This window comes from Cnephaeus nilssonii, assembly GCF_951640355.1.
Source record: "Cnephaeus nilssonii genome assembly, chromosome: 1".
Taxonomy (NCBI): Eukaryota; Metazoa; Chordata; class Mammalia; order Chiroptera; family Vespertilionidae; genus Cnephaeus; species Cnephaeus nilssonii.
The window spans coordinates 75,292,278-75,310,236 of NC_137072.1; the positions used below are offsets into that span (position 1 = coordinate 75,292,278).

The window sequence follows — 17,959 nt, forward strand, 5'->3', positions numbered from 1 at the left end:
ATCACTAGTTACCCCTCCAGACTCCTCCTCCAACTTTTTCCATACTGTTCTGTGCCCAGGGGGCTAATGTGTATGGATCATATTAGCGGGATTCTAAGTCATGCCGTAGTCTCTGGCAGGAGACCTGAGGAAGGGGAAAATGAAGTCAAGTTGATTATTTCCCTGGCTCTTTCCCATGAGATCAAGTTAAGTGGACTGAATACTCCAGTCAAATTAACTGAAAGGATCTTAACACTTAATTTCTTTGTTTTCATTATAACACACTTTCTTCAGCTATATCTAGTGACTTTAAAGCAATATTCCTTTATTACAATTTTTTTAGAACATAAATCTCCAATCTCCTGCACGGGGCAGATATAGGGTCATGCTGAGAGCCTGATGATTATCTGGTTGTCAAGGTATGTACACAGGCAAACTAGTAATACTTTTTATGTTGTTTTGCAGACTAATAGGTAAAGGTATTTAATTGCCTCCAGTTGTTTTGCCTTCCTGTAATTCTGCAGCCCAACATTCAGATTGTTTCTTGGTTTCTTATCTGAAGGAGACTTCATGAAAAAAAAATCATAATCTAGAATTTTTCATGGGATTCAAAGAAAATATCTATATGAGATGTTCCCAGAGTTATGCTAATATAAAATATTCACATCTTCATATTTTGTTGAAGGAGAGGTTTCAAATTCCATTATTATACAGGTAGATATTATACAGATTGATAAACTCAAAGATTTTAAAAACTTTGTTCTTTCTCAACATCATGATTTCAGGGTCTAGAGACCAAAAGAAACTACATCATAGAAAGCATTTCGGGGATATTAAAAATGGCAGAGTAAGTGGATGCTGCACGGACATGCCCCCAGGAACAAACTGGGATTACAACTAAATACAGACAAAGTTCCTGAATAATCAATGGAAAACTTGCAGGAGAGAACCCTCATACACAAGAACCAAAAGTGAAGACTGCATAGAGACTGATTTATTTTGTATATTGAATAAATAAATGAATAAACAAATAAGTAAATAAAAAACAAAGCATTTTGGTTACATGGAAAATAACAATATTCTCAAGCCAGTTTTTCTATTTTGAATCAGGCATTTTTACCACAGCCACCAGGTAACTAAGAAAGGTGATATACAGATCTACCTCTGGACGGCGGTAGATGCATAATTTAAGATATGGAATGTGCTCCACCTTTTTTGGCTGCATTTTTTTCCTGGTGCTCCTATATGGGGAGCGTGCCCTTGCCTGTCTCACTTGCCCACACAGTTCTAGGGGTACAGATAAACCCCCTTTAGGAAGGGTGTCTAATAGGAACACTGGAGCCATGAGGTAACACTTGGCTTTTATAGCTGAAATCAGAAGCAAAGAGCCTTCATTTACTATACAGAATCAACCTCCTAGCAGTTCATTCTAGATGCTTTCTATGGGCTCTTTGTTTCATTCTATTTCCTCTCACACATGACAGCAAAAGACCTTCTTTTAAGCCTTTAATGTTTAAAACAACAGATTGAACAGCTTAATCATTAACTTGATACTGCTCTACAGACTTTATCTTTTGATTTCTTAATGTGTAACACGGATTATCTTGGTTGACGGAAACAGCCTACGAAGTGAAAGTTCCATTAACCAGTTACTGTAGAAAGAAAACCTGGACTTCCAGCTCCTAAAGACAAGTACCTGGGTAAGTGATTTATCAACGCTGTCTTTAAAGTGCCCATATTTTGTATAAAACTAAACTCAACATTTGAAAAATTAGAGAATGAGAACTGGAAAATTCTACTATGGATGTTTTGTTTCGGAATCATTAGGCCCAGATTTCCTATCATAAATGGATAGGATTGCTTTTCATATTTAAAATTGTGCTGAGGTAGTTTGCTCTACTAATTTTAAGTTTAAAAACCTAAATATAATTGTCAAATCTATTAGTCTTCTACCTTCTCAGTGTTTCTATTTAACTTAAATAAATATTATTGTATGATCCTCTGCTAGGATGCATTTTTAAAAATTCTGTATATGGGGACATGAAAATCAAATCTTGCCAAAAATAGTTTTCAGATTCCCAAAGACAATGTATCCTTCAGCTGCTAGATAAATGCATTTTTCACCAATGACTGCTTTATTTCCTATTTCAAAAATATATGGAATATTTTTCACCACAATATGTACTTCATATTTTTTATCATTAAATCATAGAACTACTACAGTGATAATGTGTTCTTGACAATCTGAAAACTGATTAAATATATTTTATTGATTTTTTACAGTGAGGAAGGGAAAGGGATAGAGAGTTAGAAACATCAATGAGAGAGAAACATTGATCAGCTGCCTCCTACACACCCCCTACTGGGGATGTGCCTGCAACCAAGGTACATGCCCTTGACCGGAATTGAACCGCAGGCCTCAATTGAACCGCAGGCCTCAACCCTTCAGTCCGCAGGCCTACGCTCTATCCACGGAGCCAAACTGGTCAGGGCTCAATATATTTTTATATCCAAATATTTTAAATTAAAGTTCTAGTAAGTCAATATTTGGGTTAATGCTGTGACCAATCAATATACATTTTTTTCAATGAATAAATGCTTCACTATTACTATTCTTTAAAAAAATCTAAATATTTTCCTCAGATACATAAAAATTCATAAACCAATCTGCTGAAATGTTCCAAAATTATGTTTTTATTTTTAATTAGATGCCCGATGCATGAAATTCGTGCAAGAGTAGGCCTTCCTTTCCCCGACTGCCAACACTGGCTTCCCTCTGGCACCCGGGACTTGGACTTCCCTTGCAGCCCCGGCTTCATCCAGAAGGTCATCTGGGAGGATGTCCAGTCTAATTAGCATATTATGCTTTTATTATTATAGATGGTATATAGATTTGTATAAAGTTGTATGGAACTTTAAAATCATTACATCCTCAAATCCAGACAATATATAGTTGAAGCATTATACTGTCATATGATATCTAAATTTCTAAATAAACTAAAAGAAGTGTTTATGCGATTAAAAATAGTTCATTTTTGGCTCATCAGTCTCATTTAGTATTTCATGATGGCCCAAAGAAGTTAGAGGATGTTCTCAACATCAATTCTATTCTTTGTTCTCCATGGAATATTAGCAAAGTTTTATCTTTGTTGATTGCATCTAAGAGCAATGTCTTCTTGTGTTCTGAAACTTGGTGCAAATAACCATGAAAGTCTTTTATATTGATTTCAAAAGTCAATAGGAGATGGCTTTCAAAAGTCTTTATAAATGTGCAGAGTATTTGCCTGGACCTGTGGCCAGGTGGCAAAGGACTTATGACAAGGCAGATTCTAAAATGTTCCTGTCTAAGATACACAAGTGAGTTGAAGCAAGTAGTTATCTATTTCTATGAAGAATTGCAGGGCAGCTTTATTAAGCTTTACAGTGTAGACCTCTCACTCCATCTCATCTCACCACATTCTGAAAATAGATTTTAAATAGTAAGAAAAGTGGAGATAACATTAACATTTCATAGAGAAGAGAAATTCATTGTTAGGGAAAAGGTTTGGTGATAAAAGATCTAACATTGTCCAGTTGATTTTCATTAGATCTGATTCAGCTCACCATGGATCACTTTGCTGTTGGAAACATGGGATTAAAATTAACCCTAACTCTAGTCTTCTCAATTAGGCAGAAATTAGCAATGCTTTTAGCTTATATAAATGCCATTATTTCTCAAAGACACCGCATTTTGTCTACTGTCCTCAAAAGAAATTGCTATAAAAGTTACTGTCCTCATAGAAGGTAAAGATGGGCAAAGAAGAAAGAAACCTATTTTAAAAGAGAATAATGAGCCTTGATGGTCTGGCTCAGTGGTTGAGCATCAACCTATGAACCAGGAAGTCATGGTTCAATTCCCGGTCAGGGCACATGCCCAGTTTGCAGGCTTGATTCCCAGTGTGGGGAGTGCAAGAAACAGCTGTTCAATGATTGATGTTTCTCTCATCATTGATGTTTCTACCTCGCTTGCTCTCTCCCTCTCCTTTCCTCTCTGAAATCAATATATATATATATATATATATATATATATATATACTAATTAAATACCTCTGGATAAATAAATACACTTATAAATGTGTACATATATATGTATTTGAGTTGAGAAGCAGATACATACATAGGTTAAAAAAGGTAACAATGTTATTGTCTCATAAGACAGAATCAAAACAAAAAGAGTTAAGTGGTAGAAAAGTGAATCTATGGTAATAAATATTATAATGCATAATAAATACAAAACAGTTAAACATTTTATGCTTCAAATAGTATATTTTCAAAGTAAAAATAAAATCTCATATACAGTATGTTAAAAAATTTGGGAGAAATTAGTAGAAACATACAGAGGAAGATCTTACACAATAATAATTTATTCATTCAATAGATTAAATTTAAAAATATTTTAAAGATTTTAAAGTATATTGATATTGACAAGCCCATAGCCAATATCATACTCAATGGGCAAAAACTAAGTTTCCTTTAAGATCAGGAATAAGACAGGGATGTCTGCTTTATTTGCTCTGATTCGACATTGTACTGGAAGTCCTAGCCACAGCAATCAGATAAGAAGAATAAATAAAAACCATCCAATGTGGAAAGCAGTATGGAGTTCACTAAATAATTAAAAATAAAACTTCCTTATGAACCAGGGGTTCCATTTCTGGAAATACATTTAAAGTAACCCAAAACACTAATTTGAAAGAATATATGCACACCTATGTTCATAGCAACATTATTTACAAGAATAAAAATTTGGAAGCAGCCAGAGTGCCCATCAGTAGATGAGTGGATAAAAAAGCTGTGGTACATTTATGCAATGGAATACTATGCAGCCATAAAAAAGAAGGAAATCTTACTTTTTGTGACTGCATGGATTGTCCTGGAGATTATTATGCTAAGTGAAATAAACCAGCCAGAAAAATAGAAATACCATATGATTTCACTTATATGAAGAATCTAATGAACAAAATAAACTAATGAACAAAATAGAAACAGACGTATAGATATAGAAAACAGACTGATAGTTATTAGAGAGGAGGAGGTATGGGAGACTGGGTGAAAAAATGGAAGGGATTAAGCAAAAAAAAAAAAAGAAAAAACTCTTAAATACAGACAACAGTACAGTGATTACCAGAGGGAAAGGGGGTTGGAGGAGCTAGAAGAAGCTAAAGGGAGAAAAATGGTTACAGAAGGACACTTGACTTTGGGTGGTAAATACACTATACAATATACAGATGATGTATTGTAGAATTGTACACCTGAAACCTATTTTAAAAACAAATAGAGTTCAAAATACCCACATATACAAACACACACATACACAATTATGTTTTTAATGTTGATACATGTTTATTGTCTTATTTCTAACATATATGTCCTGTAGGCGGACAAATAAGCCAGACCTATTATAAAGCAGAGTTGCTTATACTTTTAGGAACTGGTATGTCTTCCATTGCTATGGTACTGGGAAGCTGTTTTCTGGATTTTTAAAAAAATATGTTTTTATCCATTTCAGAGAGAGGAAGGGAGAGGGAAAGAAAGAAACATCAGCCGAAACCGGTTTGGCTCAGTGGATAGAGCATCAGCCTGCGGACTGAAAGGTCCCAGGTTCGATTCCAGTCAAGGGCATGTACCTTGGTTGCGGGCACATCCCCAGTAGGAAGTGTGCAGGAGGCAGCTGATCGATGTTTCTCTCTCATTGATGTTTCTAACTCTCTATCTCTCTCCCTTCCTCTCTATAAGAGATCAATAAAAAATATATTAAAAAAAGAAAAGAAAGAAACATCAATGATGACAGAGAATCATTGATTGGCTGCCACCTGCATGCCTCCTAATGGAAATTGAGCCCACAACCTGACTGGGAATTGAACCGTGACCTCTTGTTTCATAGGTTGATGCTCAATTATTGAGCCACACTGCTGTTTTCTGGATTTTATTAGGCACTTGGGACCCCAAATTAACTCTTCACCCAAAATACCTATGTTAAAAGACCCTAACAATAAAATACTGCCTAATAGCACATGGCATCCAGTACTTCCTGACTATGTAAAATTAAGTGTCTGTGGACATCAAAGAACAGGGTATATTTAACATTAGAATTTCTGTGAGATGGAGGAGATAGGTGCAATTATCTCCTCTTAAAGGCTAAAGTTCCCAAGCACTTACAGGATTAATGACTTGCTCAAGAGTGATTACAAGGCAGAGATTAGATATAAAGACCTAGACTCATTATCTCCTTTTTTGTGAGACTGAGTGAAGGATAGTGAATGGTTCTCTAGGTGAAGAGAATGCATTTTTCTTCTGCTTTGAGGCAGTGTTGAAATTAAAAAAGAGCACAAACTCTTAGGTTAGGGTGGTATAAATGGAGATAATATTATACTTTTAGCAATACTTAAGCTATATTGAGCAATTTTTACATGCCAGGCAGTATGCTGCATCTTTATACATATTAAATCATTTCATTATGAGATTATAACAATGACAATAACATTGACAATGATTCTATGAATTGGATACTAACTGATAAAATGTTGGTAAGATCTAGATTTTTGCTGCTATGTTCTAGATTTTTCTAGCAGTGGTCTTTTCCAGCAACAAAGCTAAATGCTTTCACCGTTAGGTGTATTACATCACAGAATTTGAAACCTGATTTTACCATATTTTTGTAGTTGGGCAAGTTGCATAAGCTCTGATGATTCCTAATGATAAGATGAATCAAAACTATTATTATATATAGAAGTGGAAATTATAATGCCTATAAGTGGTCAATAAATATTAACCTTCTTCATAGCCTTTGCCTTAATATTACTCCATGTTGCTTTAGCCAACTGAATTTGATTATGATGTAAATTAAGATTATTTGTAAGATGCAGTGTGTGGGAAAATAACATGACCTCATTTCTAGGTATTCAGGGAAAAAACAAAATGCAACAGTCAAAAGCCAAGTAATTGAATCAATTATTTTAGAGATAAACTACCAGAGGTCTGTGAAAAGTACATAATAACATTTTATTACTTTTGAGTTTTTATGAATGAGAAGCTTTTGTAAATGTCTACTTTAAGTTTTTATAAAAGTGAAGCAGTATCCTAAAGGATCTTTCAGCAATAAAGGAGTGTTCTGTTCAATTGCTCATTCTTTTCTTGTTTCTTCTGTTGTGACTTAAAAATATATAGTTTAGTAATCAAAGAATATCAATTTCACTTAAAATTGCATGATGTTACAGATGAAATAAACTAGCGTGACCACTTTGTACATTTTCCATATTATTTATTTGTTTATTTTTAAAATATTTTTATTGATTTCAGAGAGGGAGGGAGAGAGAGATAGAAATATAAATGATGAGAGAGAATCATTGATGATGAATGAGAGAGAATCATTGATTGGCTACCTCCTGCATGCTCCACACTGGGGATCCAGCCTGCAACCTGGGCAAGTGCCCTAACCAGCAATTGAACCTGGTCAGTGCTCAAACACTGAGCCACACCGTCTGAGCATCCCATATTTTTTAGATAGGTAAAATATGGCTCAGAAATATGAGATAAGTTGCTCAGGGTCATACTGCTAGTTTGTGGAAGAGCTGGACTCAAAATCTCTCTTTAGGTTCCCAATGCTATACTTAGAAGAACCCCATAAATATAGCATTCCTATTGTTAAAATATATTCACTTTTACATAAAATATGCTAATAAAATCCATTCTCTTTAGGTAAAGAATCTGTTAAATATCAAAATACCACTTTCTAGGAGAATAATGTTGTATCAGTTTAATATTCAATTTTTCTTAATGATTAAGGCACATCATACCTTTAGGTATAATAATATTTCATTATTTTAACTCACCAATGGGCATAAGAATCCATAATTTCATTCAGGTAAACATGGACTAGCATTTATTTTAACAGCATAAAGGATATTAAATTGTGTCCAAAGTCTCACAGTTATCCTCTAGAGGAAGTTATGTTTCAAGGGACATCTTCAGAGAAGTAAACAAAAGATGCCTAAGGGACATGATCAGCTTCTGCAACATTTCCTGAACGTTTACCAACTCAATTTCTCTCACATAGTGTTATATGCCACTTAAGACTCTCATCCTTTTAATGATTTTTTGGCTCTGATTCTTTTTTTTTTCTTCAAAAATGTATTTCTTATTTTAGGGTACAGGATTGAACGACAAGATGATAGTTACAAGTAAAGAAAATTTACAAGAAAAAAATTGACAAAAGTTTTTCAATTAAAATATTGTAACATTCAAACTTGACTTGAAACATAACAAAAGAAACAAAATGGCAAACAAAAAATGTTTGGTGGTTTTCCAAACAAATAAATGAAATAATGTTTAGGCAGTAGGGCTCATGCTGATGGCTAGGAAGTAACAGTGTACTCTACTTGTAAAAATCATTAATGTACAAACAAGCCCAAATTATGGACTGCAGTAATTTAATCATCACTGCCATGTATCTTAAAAATAAAGCCTTGATTAAACCATACATACCCTATTATTACTCATACCTTTACTTCAAAGATTAAGGAACTATATACAACAAATTAATTTATTTTCACCATAGGGATAACATATAATACCTCTCTGCCAATGTTACTTGAAAACCTTCCATGTCAAAACAACTTGACAGTAGATATAAACAATTCAATAAATACGCAATTGACTGTGTGCATTCTGGGCGCATGTTGATCGCTGGTTCAGTGCAGGCAACTGACATGCTTTTATTAGTCATACAGTATTAATGCAGGTGTCAGGAAATGTCAAATATAATTCCATTTTTAATTTTTATTTTTTTAAGCTTTTGGAAAAGTTCCAGGTCCTCATGTATTGTGCAATAACAATGACTTCCTTGACGGTTTTGGGACGTTCATTGCCATCAATGGATGTCATAACAGGAAAAATTTTCATTAACTCCTGCCACCCAGTGATTAATGCATGATAGGGCCTATGAAATTAATGTTAACGGTTCTAATGGGATTATAAATAAAGTGAGGGATCCAACATTACTGGGCTCTTATTCTTGAGGATATTCATTTAAAGCTCTCAGGAGTTTAAAGGTAAGTTCAATTTGACTACATTTCTTCCATGAATACATTTGGGTGTTTTAGGAATTATAATGCTAATTTAAGATATTGAACTCATGAAAAATTTGAATACACTTATCTGACTTGTTCCTCTTCAAGGGATGACATAAAAAAACAGATATTGGCAAAAACACAGATATTCCAAAAATTACCAAATACTGCACATAAATTAAAATATTTTATTATACAATTTTCAAACATAAAACAATGTTAAAAATGTACAATTTTTCCCTTTAGAAGTTGTTCCAGATAAAATTTTGTATCATCATCTAAAATATATGGATATTGAATGAAAAATATTAATAAAACAAATCATTAGTGTGAATCAGGTTTTATAAAAGTCCTTTTATATGCACTATAGTAGATTAAATCTTTATATCTTTATAAAGCCACATGATTTATGTGTGCAATATTGAGCAAAAAGGAATACTGCTTATCTTTTCTACCTAGAATATTCTTTTGTGTCTCTAATTAACCAAACTTCATGGTTAAAATCAAATCACATCAACCTATGCTACCAATCTGATGACCACCTTACCATAATTTGGCACTTCTCTTACATTGCCTTGTGTTAAAATTTATCATTTCAGTGTTTATATTTAGAAGGGAGTATAAGAAAGTAATTATTATAGGTGATTCTGTTGTCAGACTATCTGGGTTCAAACCCAGTCCTGCCACTTACTGACAGTGTGACCTGGGTAAGTTACTTAAGCTTTCTCTATGTTAATTTCCCTCTTGGTAAAATGGGGATAATAGATTTAAATTGCACTAAAAACAGGATTTTGTGTGTGTGTGGTGTGTGTGTTGGGGGGAGTTGCATGTGTATGAGAGTGTGTATGTATTTTGAAAAATGATTTGGAATGTAAACTTCTTGTTGATTGGGTTTACTGATACTTCCTAGTATATCTCAAAGTGTTAGGTTGCTAATCAAAATTATAATGATAACATAAAATAACTCAATCCCTGATTATTCCAGCTAGAGTATTTCATTTCATTTCAATACACATTCATTAACCTTAATAAAGTCAAGTCCTCCTGGAAAAAAGAATCTAAGTTCTAATCAAAGAAACAGACATTTTAAACTGATAAGACACTAAAAATGTATAAAATAAAATCAGTATATTCAAGATATGGAAAGGGAGAAAAGAGAATACTTTTTTTAGGTTTCCAGGAAGGCTTTGCAGAGGTTGTGCAATTCATACAAGATTTTGAGAATGAACAGGAGTTTTCCAGGTAGATAAGAAAAGTAAGAGTGTCAGCTCAAAGACAGGAACATGCAATTGCAATATCTAGGTGTGAGGGGGTGGATACATTTTTTTTAATTGCCTGTTGCTAGAGGCTAAAGTCTAAGTGCAGTGGGAAGTAAACAGAGGGAGGAGTTTAAGTGTAAAAAACCATGGTGAAGCTCTTTACACTTTACCCTTTCAATTATGTGGTTGTACTCAAATTTAGAGGTCTCTTACAGAGAGTTGGCACGAAAAAGGGAGGAACTGAGCTTAGAGATGAGGTGACTAATTAAAAGGCCATCGCCAGGATTTATGATGAGGACAAAAATTAAGGAATTTTTCTGGGTAATAATACTAATAATGATTTTTCTGGGTAAGAATAATCTATCCTATCTAATAAAGATGGAATATGCAAATTGACCATCACACCGTAACAGGATGGCTGCACCCACAGCAGAGGCAGGGATTCCATAACACAAGATGGCTGCACCCACAGCAGAGGCCGAGTACCTGTAACGAGCCTTAACATGAAATCAGCAGGGACCTGAGGCTATGACCCCCACCTGGTGGGGCTTGACAGGGACCTCAAGGCATGCCTTTTGCCCTCGCCAGGGCCAGGGGACCTCAGGCCACACCCCCCACCATGGAGCCAAGTTGGGGGACATGAGGCTGCGCTCCCTGCCCAGCGGGGCTTGATGGGGGACCTCTGGACGCATCCCCTGGCCCAGGCCAGGGGACCTCAAGATGTGCCCCCTTCCCCAGCGCCAGGCCAGGCGACCTGAGTCCGTGCCCCCCTCCCAGCGGGGCTTGATAGGGATGGGGCCAGCTGGGTCTGGATCTAGCCCAATGGGATTGGGGTCGGCTGGGTCTGGGTCTCATGTGATTTCGAGGCACACGTGGGTGGGCAGGGACTTGATTCTGTTTCCGTGACATGCCCCAGACTCTGACAAGAAGAAGATTTTCATATACATTTTACTAATTTTCTTTAATCTCTGACATTTCTATTATAGAGAAAGGGCAAGTTGCAATATTAAAATATTTCCTCTAATTAATTCCCCTTTAATGTGCACAAATTTTGTGCACTGGGTCACTAGTATATATATATAAAAGACTAAGTGTCCATCTGTCCAACCGATAGCTATGATGCGCACTGACCACCAGGGTCAGATGCTCAATATAGGAACTGCCATGATGCACACTAGACATCCACTCTAATAAAAGAGTAATATGAAAATTGACCATACCTCTGCTACACCCACAAGATGTAGCAGCCATGCCCACCAGCCAATCAGGAGCGACTATGCAAATTAACCCAACCAATATGGCTGCCATCATGGAGCAAGCAGGAGGCTTGGGTTTCCCCAGTAATGGAGGAAGCCAAGCTTTCCGCACACCCTAGCTGGCCTAGGCCTCCACTCAAGGCTACAAAGTTTCAATTATAAAAGATACATAAATCCCAACAAAAATGGTTGTGGCCACACAGCAAGCAGGAGGCTTGGCTCTGTTTGAGGCTACAAAGTTTCAATTATAGAAGATAAATAAATCCCAGATATCAGGGCCTCCACTTGGGTTGCCGGGGGGTGTGGCCGACCTGCAAACCACCACAGGCCCCTCGCCCAGGCCATCCCACGCCCCAAGGGAACCCCCACCCTGATCCGGGACACCCTTCAGGGCAAACCAGCTGGCCCCCACCCATGCACTAGGCCTCAATCCTATCTAATAAAAGAATGATATGCAAATTGACCATCACTCCAACACACAAGATGGCTGCCCCCACGTGGTCAAAGATCCTGCCCCCATGTGGACACAAGATAGCTACTACAAGATGGCCAGCAGGGGAGGGCAGGTGGGAGGGACCAGGCCTGCAAAGGAGGGCAGTTGGGGGCAATCAAGCCTGCGGGGGGGGGGGGCAGTTAGGGGTGACCAAGCCAGCAGATTAGGGAAGTTGGGGAGACCAGGCCTGAAGGGAAGGGCACTTGGGAGGGACCCAGGCCTGCAGGGGAGAGCAGTTGGGGGGGACCAGGCCTGTAGGGGAAGGCAGTTAGGGGTGACCAGGCCTGCAGGGGAGGGCAGTTAGGGGAAAACAGGCTGGTAGGGGAGCAGTTAGGCATCAATCAGGCTGGCAGGGGAGTGGTTAGGGGCAATCAGGAAGGCAGGCAGGTGGGCAGTTGGGAGCCAGCAGTCCTGGATTTTGAGAGGGATGTCCGACTGTCCGTTTAGGCCTGATCCCAGTAGGATCCCAGGGGTCGGGCCTAAACGGGCAGTCAGACATCCCTTGAGGGGTCCCAGATTGGAGAGGGTGCAGGCTGGGCTGAGGGAAACACACCCCCATACATGAATTTCAAGCGCCGGGCCTCTAGTTTAAAAATAAAGAGCACCACAGACCTGGCACTGACAAAACAACACTCGGCTTCCCCCAAGTGGGGCACAGGCCCTGCCACCACCCCGAGCAACACCCCACCAAATCACAGCCAATGCTGCTAAGACCCCATGGCACAAAATGCAGTCCACAGCCCAGCCCAGCCCAGAAACAGTAGCTGTGGGTGCTGGGTAATGATGTCACGTAGCAACACCCAGTTTCCTCTCCCTAGTGACTAGCCTCCTTGGAGTTTCTTCAGCCCAGGAACATGACTTGCTTTATAGCCAGGTGCAAATATTTTACAATTTAACCAAATGTTTGTGAAGCATTTTCCTGTGCATCATCTCATTTGATCCTCACAGAAGTCCTGGAGTAGGTAGATAGGAGACTCAATGGAATCCTATTTTTTTTTTTCATTAGCCAGACAATGGAGATTTAGAAAGTTTAGAAACTTGACCTAACTGAAAAGAAGTAAGAAATGGTGGACCTTGAAAATGACTTCAGGTTTTCTCACTGCACAGAATATAGTCAAACACTGCTATAGTTAAATATTTTACCCTTTGTTCTCCCTGTGTGATCTACAATAATAATGTGCTTTGAGTTGATATTTACTGCTGTGTTGCTGACAATTACCTGAAAGAGAAGTTGGGTGTTCCACTGGGCTAGAAAAAGTTTAGCTAAATCAGAAAGCAGGTCTAATTAAGCAAGTTTATCTATATATATATATAAAGCTCTTCTATATATATAAAGCTCTCACAGGTGCCAATCGCACACGTGTGTTTCAATCTGTCATTTTCTATCGTGAATTTGGTTGACACTTCTATTATAGAGAAAGGGAAAATAGCGATATTAAAATATTTCTTCTAATTAATTTCCTTTCAATTTGCACGAATCCGTGCTCTGTGATACTAGTAATGATAATATCAATAATGGCTATCCTTTATCAAATATACACCATGTTTTACCAATATACATGTTACATCCATCATCAATAGCTGTGTAAAGTTAGTAAATCATTACATTCATTTTAAGATTAAAAAAATTGAATTAGAATTTTGATTGTCCAGAGTCACATTGGTAGTGAATGACAGATCTAGCATATTATTTATGAATCTAGGGACCTAACAGTCTTAACTACTAAGCTAGTTCATGAAGAGAAGCTGCTTTTCCCAGGGACACTTGAAAGAAAAAAGAAATAATCAGTTTTGTGAAATGATTGAATTTGGAAAAGTTAAAGAGAAGATGAAATCTCTAGATGGCTGACTTGAGTGGTGAGGTGAATATGGTATCACCAAATTGTAAGTTACATAGGGACTCTAGGACAAGAACTGTTCACTGAAGAACAAGGCTCATAAGTTATACTTGTGATTATTAAGTTTGAAACTTTATGGTATTTATAAATCCCAAGATTTTTAGTAAAATCAAAAATAAAAACTGCAACTAATATCTAATTATATACTCCTCCCTCAGTGACACTCAGGAACATCCCAGATTCAGTTGTATATCACTATTCTCTCATAATATGACAAAACTACTGCTGGAAGTATGCATCATGGCAGGCAGTGGATCCTCCTGTTCTGGTGAGACTAGTCAGAAACCCAGTATAACCCAGACACAATTACCCAGAAATAACCCTGAAATCTTTAGTTTCTTACCACATAATTTAGCGAAGTATTCAATTCATCCTCACTTGTTGCACTGTAGACCTTGTTTCTTTCTCCCAGCATAGATAGGGTCTTTATACTAACTCATGCTAGTTCCTGGCTGGAAAGTTCTCCTTTCCAAATTAACTCTTGCTCTTTATTCTGTTCTAATGATCTATGTGCCTGTTTTTATTACACTACCATACTGTTTTTATTACTATAACTTTGTAATATAGTTTGAAATCATGGAGTGTCATGCCTCTCCAGCTTTGATTTTCTTTCTTAAGATTACTTTGGCTATTTTGGGTCTTTTGTGGTTCCATACATATTTTAGGACTGTTTGTTCTATTTCTGTGAAAGATGTCTTTTAAATTTTGATAGGGATTACATTAAATCTATAGGTTACCTTGGATGGTATGGACATTTTAACAATATTAATTCTTCCAATCCATGAGTACAGAATATTTTTCATTTATTTGTGTCTTCTCCAGTTTCTTTCCTTAATGTCTTATGGTTTTCAGTGTATAGGTCTTTTATTTCTTTGGTTAAATTTATTTTTAGATATTTTTTATGTAATTGCAAATGGGATTATTTTATCAATTTCTCTTTGTGATAGTTTTTTATTAACTTATATGCATACAACAGGTATTTGTATATTGATTTAGTATCCTGTGACTTCATAACCTTTTAAAGTAAAAGGTATTTGGATGAGGTTGGATAAGGGTGGGGTTGTAAGGATTTGAAAAAAGAGAAATAAAGAAGGTAAGAAACTGCACTTTGGAAAAGATACAAGTTAGGTTATGTCTATTGCTCCAGAGGGTTCTGATATTAATTATTGAAGTAAGATTCAGCAGCTGCTAGAGGACCTCAGGAAGCCTTTTAAATCTGAAATTGTTAGATTGTCTCATTTTTCTAGAACTTTAGAGAAAGAAAAATAACCATTCAGCCCATGCTCAATTGGGAAACAACATGTTTTGGAGTAGGACATAGAATATATTTCAAGCTTTCCCACTTTTTCATATGGCAGCTAAGGAGGAATAAGTACCTTCATTAGACCCCTGCCCAGAATATAAAATGACATAAGATGTCACTAATGCTAAAACCTTAATCAGAGCAATGTATTTCCAATGCTACACTTACCTCAAGTCCCTCCCCTCCCACCCCCAGTCTTTTATTCTTGTGGTCTGTTGTAGATAACTTAGAATAATTTACCTTTAGCTAATTTACATTTAGTGGTTCCGCCAGTAATTTAAGGAAGTACTAAGTTAGGCCACTCCTGATTTTGTAGTTAAGAACATTCAGAGTCGTCATGGGGCTTATTTACATTCCCACTGCAATGAATTGGCAGCACTGTGATTAAGGACACCTTCTTCTAACTCTAAAGTCCAGTAATTTTATTACATATCCCAGAAGTCTTTGTATACCCATTAAAAATATTGATTATAGCCGTAATCTGTTTGGTTCAGTTGACAGAGCGTTGGCCTGTGGACTGAAAGGTCCCAGGTTCGATTCCGGTCAAAGGCATGTACCTTGGCTGCAGGCACACCCCCAGTAGGGAGTGTGCAGGAGGCTGCTGATCAATGTTTCTCTCTCATTGATATTTCTAACTCTCTATCCCTCTTCCTTCCTGTCTGTAAATAATCAATAAAATATATTTAAAAATATTGATGATATTATCATATAACCAGTACATATAAAATAAACTGTGCAAGATCTCATTGGTTTTTAAAATACTTTTTTCCTTCTGCTGATTTATAATGCACAGTACTATGATCTGATGATGCTAGATCTAGAGAAATGAAATATTACTTTAGTGAATAAAATGTAATTAATTTTAATCATACTGATGTTATGTAAAACAAAGTTTCTTTGTATAAAATATAGTCTCTCAAACATGGACAACAAGCCAGATGTTTACAGAAGGGAGTTAGTGGATGTTCAGGGTGTCCCTCTCTTCTGGAGCATTGCTGAGGAGTGGTCCCAGGTGGAGTCATTTGAAAGCCGACCAGATGACCTTTTGATCGCCACCTATCCCAAATCTGGTAAGATCTTTTCATTTATATGTACAGTTAAACCTTGAACAACATGGGTTTGAACTGCATGGGTCTACCTATTTAAGGAATATATATATATATATATATATATATATATATATATATATATATATACACACACACACACAGTTGACTGTCCATATCCCGGGTTGTGCATCAGCAGATTCAACCAACTGCAGATGGAAAACAGTATTTTTTTTTCTTTATTGATTAAGATATTACATATGTGTTCTTATTCCCCCATTGCTCCCCCCCCACACACACACACACTCATGCCCTTACCCCCCTGATGTCTTATTCCATTGGTTAGGCTTGTATGCATGCATATAAGTCCTTTGGTTGATCTCTCCCCCTTAACCCCACCCTCTCCTACCTTCCCTCTGAGGTTTGACAGTCTGATCGATGCTTCTCTGTCTCTGGATCTGTTTTTGTTCATCAGTTTATGTTATTCATTATATTCCACAAATGAGAGAGATCAAGTGATATGTATCTTTCTCTGACTGGCTTCTTTCACTTAGCACAATGGTCTCCAGTTCCATCCATGCTATTGCAAATAGTAAGAATTCCTTCTTTTTAAAAAAAAATATATATATATTATTGATTTTTTACAGAGAGGAAGGGAGAGGGATAGAGAGTTAGAAACATCGATCAGCTGCCTCCTGCACACCCCCTACTGGGGATGTGCCCGCAACCATGGTATATGCCCTTGACCGGAATCGAACCTGGGACCTTTCAGTCCGCAGGCCAATGCTCTATCCACTGAGCCAAACCAGTTTTGGCAAGAATTCCTTCTTTTTTGCAGCAACAGTATTTTCCATCTTCAGATGGGAACTCAAGGATGTTGAGAGCTGACTGCATTGTTCTACTACATCATTTTGTATGAGACATGAGCTTCCAGGGATTTGGGGATCTGCAAGGATCCTGAAACAACTTTCTGTGAATACAGAGGACAGATGTCTGTAGTTACGTTTTTGGGGAGTCAAAAGTTAGAGTCAGAACCCCTAACCCCTGCATTGTTCAAAGGCCACTGTACTTGCTGATTAGTTATTGATCCATATGTGTAAGCCCACTGATCAGCAGATCACTAGTTAAAGGATCATTGTAGCTGTTTGTTGCTGGTATAGTTTTGTTTCAAATTAGACAAACTCACTTCCTATTCTGAAAGGCCCCAATTAAATGGAAGCTTTAGCTAAAGAAAAATTAAGGCTGTTCTTTTGTTTTCCTTTTTTAATTCAAATAAAAATATTAAAACTGCATATATAAATGACTTGGTAAATTAGAATATGAATATATGGATATATATACTTCTATACAATTTAATGTTTAAATATTTTATTCATTTTAATATTTTAAAAATATTTTGTAAAATATTAATATTTTATTACTTCCAACATGTTTTATAAATATGTTTAGAAATACTTCGTTATAAATTTAAACAACTGCTTTCTTTAGTAAACAGTTTCAAAAAAGAGAATTTAAGCACTAGCTGGTTTGGCTCAGTGGATAGAGCATTGGCCTGGGGACTGAAGGGTCCTGGGGTTGATTCTAGTTAAGGGCACATGCCTGGGTTGCAGGCTCAATC

The 17,959-nt window shown here is 36.8% G+C and overlaps 1 protein-coding gene across 2 annotated transcripts in view; it reads left to right on the forward strand.

The window, feature by feature from the left end:
- The first annotated feature begins 1,232 nt into the window (after nucleotides 1-1,232).
- The window catches only part of LOC307097982 (sulfotransferase 1 family member D1), a 37,972-nt gene continuing 21,245 nt past the window's right edge, over nucleotides 1,233-17,959 (forward strand). Inside the window, exons 1-3 of one of the 2 annotated variants that reach the window (XM_079768317.1) lie at nucleotides 1,233-1,327; nucleotides 1,601-1,679; nucleotides 16,208-16,365. In XM_079768317.1, coding sequence (XP_079624443.1) covers nucleotides 16,218-16,365 — 148 coding nt within the window. In that variant the 5' untranslated portion in view covers nucleotides 1,233-1,327; nucleotides 1,601-1,679; nucleotides 16,208-16,217. Of the gene's footprint in view, nucleotides 1,680-16,207; nucleotides 16,366-17,959 lie in introns of both variants that reach the window. The other variant, XM_079768316.1, reaches the window with a different exon arrangement.